The sequence below is a fragment of the Pygoscelis adeliae genome, unplaced genomic scaffold (assembly GCF_000699105.1).
Source record: "Pygoscelis adeliae isolate BGI_AS28 unplaced genomic scaffold, ASM69910v1 Scaffold4, whole genome shotgun sequence".
In the NCBI taxonomy this organism is placed as follows: Eukaryota; Metazoa; Chordata; class Aves; order Sphenisciformes; family Spheniscidae; genus Pygoscelis; species Pygoscelis adeliae.
Window position 1 is genome coordinate 17818557 of NW_008824986.1, and position 12051 is coordinate 17830607.

Here is a 12051-nt window from a genome sequence, read left to right on the forward strand (position 1 = left end):
CCCACCGCTGAGTAGGCCACGTGGGCCCCGCTGGCGAGGAAGCCATGCTGGCTGGGCTGGTCCCCCTCCGAGGCGTATGCCTGAGGAGCGGCATTGGTGGTGTTTTGCTTGTTGTACTCGTAAAAGCCCCCCGCGGCAGCGGAGGTGGAGGCTCTCGCCTTGTTGAGACCCACCACCACAGACTGCTGGCTGGAGGTGGGAGCCATTACGCCTCCGAAGGGACTCATGACGATGGCGTTGGGGGTCTGGGCCTGGACGGGCCCCAGGCCGCCCCCCGGTGCAGCTAAGGCCGGGGTCTGGGCGGGAAAGGCAATGCCGCCGGAGGGGAACCTCGTGCCGGCGATACTGGGCCCCTGCGGCGGCCCTGCGGCGTGGCCCTGCGGGGCGTTCATCACAGTGGGGTGCCTCAGCTGGTTGAATAGTGGCTGGGGCAATGGCCCCTTTGAGAGGAACTCGGTGGGGGCGGGGGGGGGGGGGTTGTTGGTGACAGCAGTCTGAGCCAACTTCAGTCTGTGGAGCGTGAGCTGTGCCTGGAGCTGCGCCAGCTGCAGGCTCGCTGGCGAGGGGAGCAGGGGGCTCGGGGCGCCGACGGAGAACGGAGTCTTCTCCAGGAGCTTGGCAGCGCTGCAAAGGATCAGGATCCGGGTTAGCAGAATTTGCCTGACGTCTACCTGCGCTCACCTCCTTCTAAAGTTTGGTATAGGATACACAGCTGATTCTGGAGATTTAACTTATCTAAACCCAGGGAAAGCAAGGTGGTGATTGACAATGCAACCATAACCCATCATCTTCCCTTCAACATCCACCGCCATATCCCTTTCAATCAAAAAGTTACTAGGGAGGAAACTATGCCAAAGATCTCGCTTTAAAACCCCCATTACATCCCTCTGGATCAGGCCTTCAGCTCATTTTAAGTACCCCTAGGACTCACACCTCTAATGCAGGCCAGGAACAGTGGCAACACAAGCCCCAAATCTACTTTTTTTCCCCTCTTTTCTGCATTTTGTGCAACCTCTGGCCTCTCTGCTAAGACATCACCGTTCCTGACTGATTTTGTGACACTACCATTACTCCCTTTTACCACAGAGCAGGGGGATATGAAGAAAAGGACATCAAATGGGACTGCAAAGCCAGCCCCGTAGGTACTTCGTACCTAGCACATCTGGCTGCATAAAGCAAGATGAAATATATCACATGTATTTTTTTAAATTGTTTACAGTTCTCATTTAATTAACCTGCATGGCAGCCTGTTCTGTAACAAAGTATATAGTTTCCCTGTTGTGCAGATGCAAATACAGAGGAGGAAAAAAAAGTGAATGATTTGCCAGAAGCTGGAGCAACTACGAACAAACCGTCCTGAAGAGTTTTCCCAGTTCACCTAGAATGTAAGGCAAAATTTCTGCACTGCCAGCTGGTGAAAATCAAGGTCTTTATTCTTTCTAGAAATTAGAGGGGCATTGAGTGTTCTCCTTCAAGTCTTGTACGTGGGATAAATAAATGATGACTAAATTGCCTGCTTGAATTCCAGAGTTGGGAAAATAGGAGATGATATTTTCAGGCATATGGTGGTTCCTGGCTTTGGGAAGCACCTTTGGGACATCTCACCAGTTCACAGCACCACCACCAACCCCTCCCTCCCTCCACCTCATCAAACCCTGCAAACATAAAACAGGAAAAAAATCAAAATGGGTAAAGCCTAGCAAAGTTAAAAGCAAGAGAAATGTTATAATAGAAAATATTAGGCAGCACTAGCTTCCAGGCAGCTGCACCCACCCTGCTTTTACTGTCCCCCCTGCACCCTTCCAGGACGCCTCCTGCATCATCGGTGGCAGAGCCAGCCTGGTCCGCATGTACATGTACCATCCAGCGGCTGCGCTCCCCCCGTATGTCACGCTGCCTACGCTTGGATACCATCAGCCATTTTCATGCCCCTACCAGAAAAATGTTAGCCATCTCTTTTTGCACCACCAGGAGCCTCTGCTCGCAGACGGCACAGCTACCCAGCGCATTACAAACGGCTGCTCATTCTGAAAATGAGAGCAGAGAGCACTCGAATAACAGGGATGTGGCCCAAAGCTCAATTAATTTATATTGTAAAAATGTATTCAGTTTCAATTTAGGCCTTTCAAAGCAGCAGGAGCTATGCATCAACCGCCATGCAACCCTTACCATTAATAATTGGCCAATTTGCTAAACTGCATGGATGAAGTTGTAGTTAATGATAAATGTCTTGTCAGCGTGCTACATTTGAAAACCACAAATTAGGAAAACATCTGCTTAAATCCAAAGTATGACTAAGAGAAAATGAATGAGTTTCATATTTAACATTTAACTTCCACTAGCAACTGCAAGGCACATCTGTCTCCCAAAATACAAAATGCCGTTTGGATAAGTGCATCATTATGTAATGACGAGACACCCTGCCAGCACAAGCTGACACCAGTGCGCTTCAGAGCGGAGGTGCCTTTTGTTTTCCCATGTGGTTTCCATCGTTTACTCTCTGACTTGCACTTACAGTGCAGTTTGCTGTAAATTTGATTATGGATGAGAGTCAGGGTGCAAGTACAGTCAAAACAACACGGAGGCTCTCAGAAACCCCAGCCCCTGAGATCCTGAGGACCCACAAAAGCTACCGAGGAGCCCTGTGGGGTGCGAGGGGCTCAGCGAGCAGAGGATCCCACACTGGCGCGCACACTGTCATCGCTGCCGGGGGACGTGGCACGACGCTGTGCCCGGGCTGTACTGTGCCACCAGCATCTGGAGTGTCCTGGCTTATGATGTGCTGTGTGGGACTGGCCACAGTCCTGACAATGGTTTCATTTTATAGCTGGTTATACCTTTTGTATGCTAAGTAAGCTGTAAAAGTCTTTTTAATAGAGCATGCAAATAAGAACTGCCTGGTGGTCTTAAAACAAAAAGAAAAGCCAGCAGCCAGCATATGATGTTTTCAGGCTCAGGAGCCGCAGATGACTTCTGTTCCCAGCAATCTAATTCCACCATGCTGCAAGCCGACACAGCAGCGCACACATCCCAACAGCTGCAGCCGCTTCCCAACTCTGGCGGCTACCTGCTGGACAGGGGCACGGGCTCCCTCTCTCCAGTGAAACCATTTCACTTGATGCTGCCACAAGCCCTGAAGCTCCCTCAGCCTCCTCATATTTCGACCAACTTTGGAGCACTGTCTCTAAGAAATCCCCCAGCATACAAGTAGTGCCCTGCCAGAGCACGCCCCGGCTGGGCATGCCCAGGGCGCTTGCTACTCCCCAGCCCTGCAATCGTTTCTGGGCTCTGCAGCTGGGCATGGGGAAGGCAAGGGCAGGAGTGCCCTGCACAGCTGCATGGTGGGCTGCCTCCAGCCAGCTCAGACCAACATCTGTCAGGCCCTGCTGTGGAGTGGGGCAGCACTCTGCTCCCTGAGCCTGCCGGCTTCACCCCTGGACTGCACGCCAGCAGTGGGGAGGGCTGGGGGGCTGCAGGGAGCCTTACCTGCAGAAAAACGAATGCTGTAAGGAGAAGCTGCAGCCTCCAAGCCACTTGCAGAGGGACAGACTTAGTGAGGAGGGTCGCTCCCATGCACCGATAGGTTTGGGAATGGCCACAGCTTCAAAATCCAGCTGTCTGTTATGAATTTCCAGATTTCAGGGTGTTTCAGGTTGCATGCTTTATCCTCCCACAGCAGAAACAGAATATTTTATCATCTAATCAAGGCAAAGAAGGAAGGGCATGTTCATGGCTCAGTGGGAAAAGCAGATACGCAGATGGGAGGTTGGGAGCTGTGTATAAAGAATCTTTTAGAGCAACACCCAAATTTGAGGATTTCTGTTCTATTATGAAATACAGGACGTAAGAGACACACGGGACCAGCGTGCACAGCTTTGAAAATTTCTTTCCCTCTTTCTGTTCTACAATCATAATACTTATGTATTTGATAACATCATTTTGTAAATAATCCTGCTACAGATTTACTAAACTACTGGAAACTGCAAACACAAAATGAAGATATCACTCAGCTAAGGCATTTTGTGGGGGCTGTTCACCACTCACACACACACCTCTCCCACCCCAGCTCGTCCTCAGGTTACCAAAACGCAGCTCCTGCCTGCTCATGGGGGGTCTCTGCCGCAAGATGATTCAAAGCAGCTGAATGAAGCTCTCATTCTCCATTGAGCGCCCAGGGAATTAGCCTGCCTCAGCCAAAGTTAGCTCTATCCCGCGCAAAACATCCCCAATTATAAGGTCAGCGATGTAAAAAGTAAACAGTAGTTGTCCTCTTCGTTTATTTATTTAACATTAGTTGTACAGCTGGGCTACACCAGCAGTCTCTTTGCAGAACTAGGAAAGCCAGAAATGGTCTCTCTTTATGAAAAAAAGGACAGGCAGGAGTGCTGCCATACATTTTCCATGAAGAAAGCCATAAACCAAGCAAGTTTTTGCACAGCTCTGAAAGATAGGAGTTGAAGATATGCATTGACTATTGCAATACTCACAATGAGATTGCAAACACTGGCAAGGCTATATTGCTATAAATCAATTCAGCCCATCTGCTACCCCTGTAATCCTTATTATGCTTTTAGCATCCAAGAACAGTGAGCAACACACAGTGTCAGAGGTAAAGTATCTAGACGGCTGGATTATTTGAGCAATCCTGTCTACAAGAGTGATGAAAAGGCTGAACACAAAACATGTCTATTAGAGCAGACCAACAACCTGGAACTTGATTTTCAAATTACAAAATTAAGGATTTTAAAATGCTGCCAAGCATCTTTCAAAATTAAGAAATAAATTAAAAAATCTGAACTAATAAAGTTATTATCTTAGCTGCAACTATTTATTTAGAAAGTATTTATACTCACAAATATTTGAAATGCTGCATAGGGTGTGAATTTGAATACTTAAAAAAACCCCCAAGACTAATTCATAGTGGTGCAGAATTTGTTTGCTTGCATTTTCCATGAATCTTGCATGTCTTCTAAGATTTTTGCATTCCCTCCCCCATAACACATTTGCCTTTGCATGTAATTACATCTACCTATCAAAATCTTTGAAAGATAAATTTTTAATATTTTTTGTTCCAAAATGTGCACTTTTTTCTAAGCTGTCTTTATTACTGTGTTGATTTCAGAATTAAAATGGCCAAGGATATTAAGATACCCAAGTATCCTAGATGTATGACTACTCTGCATTAGCACAGTATTAGATGTGAGACCATCTTTGCAATAGCATGCTGGTTTTTCATCCATTAAAGCTGTTTCTGAATCAATTTTTCTAACAGTTAGCAAACTTTAAATTTTTAATTCAGGACTCTTGAACACATCAAAGAACCATTTCCTAATTATCCAAGCACAATATCAATTATATGCTGTTATGCAGAAGTATGAACATCCCTTGCCTGTAATGTATCATTTATTCAAAACACATGGGGCTGCCTTCTCTAAATTCATCCAAAACAATTGCCGCTGTACTAAAAGAGAAAAAAAAAAAAAAATTAAAATAAACAAATCAATTGTTATATAGATGAAGTTGATAAGATATTAGGGGTCAACGTAGTTTTCAAATAAAAATGCACCATTGACAGTACTTCAGTGAGATTACATGTTTGTATGTGAGGACAGAATTCAGCCTCTTGAATTCAAGGGAACTGCAAAGCTGTATTTCAAACACTGGTAGAAGTAAAGACAAAGTTCAGCAATCTCAACAACATATTAATTACTAGAATAATTAATTATTATAACGATATTTTATGTTATGCTGTTTTGCTGATCCCATTCAGAATACAGGGTTTATGTTCATTTTTGCTTGTTGAATAAACACAGCATTTATGTCAATAAAGACCAGTGCATTGGTTAAAAAATGGATGCAGGGACTTCTTCCTATACTCTAGACTGCATCTGGCCAATACTAAATTACTGTTTTCTTTCTCTTCAGCTCCACAAGAAGTATTTTCTCTGAGTTTTAGTGAAATTACTTCCTTGGTCAGAAAAGCTTGGAAAGTCTGCTGAAAGGAGAAAGTCCCTTCACTTTGTAATTTAAGCTCTGAAATTATCTGCCGCCGAGCTTTTTTTTTGCTGAGTTCTGGTTAGAATTGATGAAAAAAAGAGATCATGTTTCAGAGTAAGTTCAGCTAATGATGGGGAGCACTAAAAACCTTAAGCTACTTTAATACATTTGTAAGCTGCAAGTAAACCCCTTCTTATCCCAACTAACGATTTCTAAAGCCCTCCATTATACTGCTGAGGGAGTAAAATAAAACATCAGCCAATGTACACACGTGCTTTGCCAAGTGAGTTTTGCATATGTTTGGCAATGGTAAACTCTATTATCTGGACAATCATCCAACCTAAGAGTTAGCTGGAAGATGAAATGTAAAATGTTATCACAGAGCTGCTAAACTCGAGGTTTACAAAGCTGATAGGAGTTAAGTGCCTGCCTCCTACCGAGAGCCTTTTTTGCTCATTTGAAACTTTCAGCCAAAATGTTCTCTGCCTTTGTTTATATGCAGAGAAGTCAGACAATTTCCACTGGGAAAGGGACAAGATAAAGGGGCAAACACAGGGACTACAGCTTGGATAACAGTTGTGATCACAGAAGTAAAATTGGAAGTGATGTTAGGAGGATGGTTAGACTAGCTCCTGAGGTGGGATCAAGCTGAACTCAACCACTCCTGACATACTTATTTAATCTCTTCTTAGGAACCTTCTTTGGTGGAGATTTCACGACCTCCAGGGACAATTAATTGCTCAACTCCCCTTAATCTCATAAAGCTCCTCTTAAAGCCTATGGTGGCTCTCTGCTAACAGCATAAACCAGTCTTCCCGTGCACACCGAGAAGGGTTTCTCTTACCTTCCTGCAGCTGCTATCAAATCTTCTCTACAACCATCCCAGCTCCTTTCTCTGCACATTTTGTGCATTGCATTTGTTCGTAACGCCCAGTATGATTGCTTTTCTTCGTAACCCCGTGGTCCCCTGTTACCCAGGCCCTTTCCTGAAGCTATTGCCCAGAGACGGTTGGGAGGGATCTCTGGAGCTCGGCTGGTCTGACTTCCCACACAGGAAAGGCTAGCTCAGTCCTTTCTCCTTTTGACTGTCCAATGGACTTCCCATATCACCATTTCATATTGTCCTCATCAATACTGCATCCAGGTCATGTCAGATCCGGTTTGTCAGGATTACTCTGGATACCCATGCTGCTTCCAGAGCACTTGTAAATCTCTCTCCTCTTGGCACTAGCTGCAGATTTAACGGATGCTTTGTTCACCCAAGTCATCAATGAAAGTGTCAAATAGTCTAAAGACGGTTCCCAAGAAGGGAACCGCGATGCATCTTTGCATTTTCTCTCCAAACACCAGTAATTCAGGGACATCTTATTCACCTCACAGCTCTGCTTTGCGTGCTGAAGAGACTATTCCTCCCTGACAGTCATTTCTGCTAAAAAAAAGCAACTGTCCTATTTGGAGTTGCAAGAATAAAAGGGTGGATCGTCTCTGCTGAGACTGATTTCTTATTAACAACTCTTGCTCTATAGTTCTGGGAGAGTTGTTCTGGATTGTTGTTTAAAATCAGCTATATGTTCTGGTTTCTTTACACCAACACTTGTTTCTATTTGATTTAGCCGCTTTCAAATGCTGAATCCAGTGCCACAGACAACAATCTGCATTTTCAGCCTGAGAACAACAAAACCAGGTACCACCAAAGTCCGCACTGGCCATCACGCTTCCTCCCCGTGTTATTCAGTATACTTTTTACCCTGGAAATAATGTTTCTTATATTGTGTGGAACTCCAGATTGTATACTGGGCTTATTTCTGCTTTCCCTCATACAGCGTATCTCTCCATAAATATTTAGTTAGGCGAAGTTCAATTCCTTTCAAGTAAGGGATGTAGTCTAGCAAACGTACCACCTAAACCCAAGGTTGTAGGTAACTATTCTCAGAAGTTGGGAAAGTTATCGTTTTGTTCCGTGACATTTAAACGTTGTTTGGTTTTGATGATGTGCCACAGTATGTCAAGGATGTCTCTGAGGATTAGTGTGCACACAGGAACATTGGTCTACATTTTAAATTTCAGTAGGCAGCCATATAAATTCCTTTAGCTATACTGCAACCACCTATCTGCAACTGCTTCCCAAGGAAACGTAATTCTTTATTTACTGAAGTTAAAGAAATGTATTTAAAAAACTGTATTTTATATGTATGCTAAAAACTGTCAGAAATAGCTGTAGCACCAGATCAGTGCCCTCCGTAACATGTTGCAAAGATCTAAATCAGCACAGAAATCATGTCACAGTTTTACAGAGCTTTCAGGGCATGCTGCAATGGTCTGGCAGTGCCACGCTGCCCACGCCTGCCTCGCCCCGCACCCTTCCTGCAACAGCTCTTATCATCTAGGCTTCAAATACCCTTTATGGTGCAAAGCCCCCAGGCCAGATTATCCCTGCCAACCAGCGTCCCAGCAGGGCTCCTGTAAGAAGGGATGTTGGGGGACCTCAATAACCTTGTCGCCCCAACAGCCATGGAACCCCTGCAGGCGACAGCGCCGCTGTGCCCAGAGCCCCTTCCTGCTCCTGCCCCTGCCCCTGCCCCAGGCGGCGAAGGGCACAGCCCCAGGGGCTTGCCTGGAGGCAGAGAGGCATAGGAAGCATTTTGGGAGGGGAAGAGCAGGGGAAAAGGTGGTGTGGATGGTCATAGTAAATCCACAGGGTAAGCGAAGAAGCCGGGACAGGGATTAGCGTTGGCAGAGCAAGGTAACCCCAGCAGGAACGGGGTGAGCGGCTCCAGCAAACACACCCCTGCTTTGGGGACAGCATCCGCTGCTCTGCCACACGGCTCGGTGCTCCCAGCACTGCTCCCAGCCTCCCCTCAAAAATAAAAGAAATCTGGGGAGAAATGATCTGGAAAGGTTATTATAACTTAAGGAAAAAAAGAAAATGCAGCCTTTAAAAAAAAAAAGTTAGAAACCCTTCAAAGGCTTTTTACATGAGCACATAGACAAATGCCCAACTGAAAAATAATGCTTGGCATCTAGTACTTGCTAGAAAAGATATTACAGTAATATCTCACCGCACCTTCTGCTAATGTATTTTCTGCATGGTACTGTTAACCACTACAAAAATAATAAGTTTGAGTGTATCAATATCTTGCACTGCCTGGAGGCACAGCCGTTTTCATTTGTGCATTGAAAGGAGGAAGCATAATGTGGTAGGCAGATAATTCCTCATTTGAATAAACCATTTCTATTTCACAGTAATATAAGACAATACAAAAAGCCTTTTACAAGGGTAGTATCTTCAGTTTGTAGACAGGAAAATGACATATAACTGTGGAAAGGGTAAAGTACTAAGAAGGACTTTTATTTCTAAGTAGCTTCATTTGTGCTCAAAGAAAGGATTGCCATTTGTGGAAAAAACCCAAAAATATTAAACACACCTTTTTTATCCTTTTATTTTTAAATATTAGTCCCAATGACATATTTGAAGAGTTTAATGAAAAAGCATATTAGTAAATTAAGTCTCTAGGAGAACACTAGTCAGCATTCATAATGGTAATGGCACAGGCTACAGAAATCACGTGCAAACCTGAGCTCTTCTGTTTGCACCCCAGGTCAGCCGAAAAGCGACAGCTCGTGACTAAAAGTCACCCAGGAGCATCACAATCATTTCATAATTAATGTAGTACCGCCACCTCCTCTAAAAGCTGTTTAAATGCTGTGTGTTACCAACCACCATAGCACAAGAGCGCATGAGGACAAACGCTAGAATAGCTCCTATCTAAAGTGGCCAATATGATTTCCTTTCTCTTTACCGCTAATATTTAAAAGTAGGCAATTTAAAGTAATAATTTAAAAAAAAAAAAAGAAAAGAAAGCTTCACTTATTTTTTAATCAGATTTCTGATTAGAAAACCAGAACCTCTGCCGATTTCCTAAGATACATATTACATAACTATATACTTAGGCCTATTTTTCAGTTTTCCGTTTATGTATATTTTAAAAGCACATAAATGTCATAAATTCCGATTGTTTACATACCCTGATGCATTACTGGTATACATAAATTATACACAAATCTTATGAAGCCCAGATCTAATTCAGCTGTTACTGAAGCGTGCTGCAAAGCCTTTCCCGAGTTCACTGTAGCAAGAGCAATGCTCCTGTATCCTTTTTCAGTTATATTTAATTTAAACATAAAACATCAAAGAAGATTGCTCTCTTTTAACGATATCTTTGAAATCACCCTTTAATACTAGGCCATAATATTTGTACTGTTACATGGAAGTAGTATGCAGTGTATTTTGGCCTAGAAGCTTTCATTATCTATTCTGCAACGAATGTTGCTCACTTTTTTCTTTAATGCATCCCAATTTCTATGCTAAAGAAATTTTAATGTGAATCTTGAAAGATATAAAGGAGGTTTTATTTATTTTTCTTACGTTAAAGGGCAACAGTTGGTATGAATCAGACCTGAGCGTGTTCCTTCTGGCAGAAAACAGCCTGTGCCAGAACTGCTGGAACTCTTTGGCTTTGAGAAGTTTAATTTATTGTCTTGAATAATAAACTGCCGTTCAATCAACCTTGTGAAACAAAACATAAAACAGGCCAGTGCTTAAATCTTGAACAGGGACCAAAAGAGTTTTCCACAAAGGAAACAAAATTGGGAGAGGCATTTTATATTAAATAACGTCAATTATTTCATTCTCCCTTTTTGTCTGCCTTCAGTATTAATTAGGAGTAATTGACAGTTAATACGCTCCAAGTTCTGCACGGTAAAATTGGTTAGTATACTAAGACGGAAAATAAGAATCAAGTTTTGATGAAAAATACCAGGTTCCAGAGCACTGCACGTGGCAGCTGTGAGGAAGGAAACAGTGTGAAGATATTAACCTGTCCAGGGCACTCAGCTGGCATTTGCCCAGTCCTGCTGACAAAACTCTCAATGCAGGCGGCCGGCCACTACCTTTTTGGTTAAGCAGTGCATTGTTTCCTCTTAATTTTTGCTTGCTGGTTTTGTCCATTTTTACTATAATGCACATGCTCTGCTCAGTATCTGTAGTCTGTATGTCTAAGTAGCTTATACAACTAAGGAAAAATAGGTTGTAATTCATTCCGCTGGCCTGCATAGTAGATGTTACACCTTGTGTTACTGATGTATCTTTTAATCTCAAAACACTCTGGGACTCAGATTCAGTTTTCTGTGTGAAAAGATGTCTAAGTAAGTTGTGACCGCTATTGTTTTTTTTTTTAAATTATAATTATTTTCTTTAAAATTATCTTATTTATTTCCCAGGCTTTACTGCTGAAAATAAAAAGCTGTCTTGAAGTACAAAGTATCAGTTATTAAAACAAACAAACAAACAAACAAAATTAATAATGTTGCTCTGATTCTTTCTTTTTTTTTATTCCAAGGAACTCTATTCATAGTCTAACGAAAGCATTTCCAAATTCAACCATCTTTGAAATATTTTGGTATTTTGACGTCTTTCACATTTTGCAAATAATTCTGTGCCCACTGGTTGTAAACGACATTAATATAATTCTGGTTTGTGTCTACTCACACAGACTATGAGGCTTATTACAGGGCAAATCAATAGGATACAATTCGGTATGGAATGTCTTTTCAAGTATAAAAGCCCTGGTATTATACAGAAGCTAAGCATTATAAGAAGCTACTGCACAAGTATAAAAGCCCTGGTATTATAAAGAAGCTAAGCATTATAAGAAGCTGCTGCACAAACCAGATTGTATCGTTAACTTGAAATCCCAGTTAGCTGTTACCGCCAGAGCTGTGCACGCCTGCCTTTTCCCTTCGCTACAGAAAGAGCTGTACTTTAGAATTGAATTTTAAAGACTGCTAAGATACTCCACTTGGCAGATTAGCGTCCCTCCTTGCTGAAGACGGGGGAGACGGGTGTTTCAGCGTGACGGTGGGAGGACACGGGTGGCACAACGCGATCCTACCTTCCTGCAACATCCAACCTCCTCCCTCGCTGCCGGGAGCAGCGAGCTGGTGCGGAGGGAGCGCGGCCAGGAGCCGATGTCAGCGTTGCGCACATGCCTCCCG

The 12051-nt window shown here is 43.4% G+C and overlaps 1 protein-coding gene across 1 annotated transcript in view; it reads right to left on the minus strand.

The window, feature by feature from the left end:
- The window catches only part of RBM20 (RNA binding motif protein 20), a 29811-nt gene extending 27897 nt beyond the window's left edge, over positions 1–1914 (minus strand). Inside the window, 4 exon segments of the mRNA XM_009326053.1 lie at positions 1–41; positions 43–624; positions 1606–1655; positions 1774–1914. The exon segment at positions 1–41 is cut by the window's left edge and continues 521 nt beyond it. Of these exon segments, the coding sequence (XP_009324328.1) occupies positions 1–41; positions 43–624; positions 1606–1655; positions 1774–1914 (814 nt within the window).
- Positions 1915–12051: the final 10137 nt, after the last annotated feature.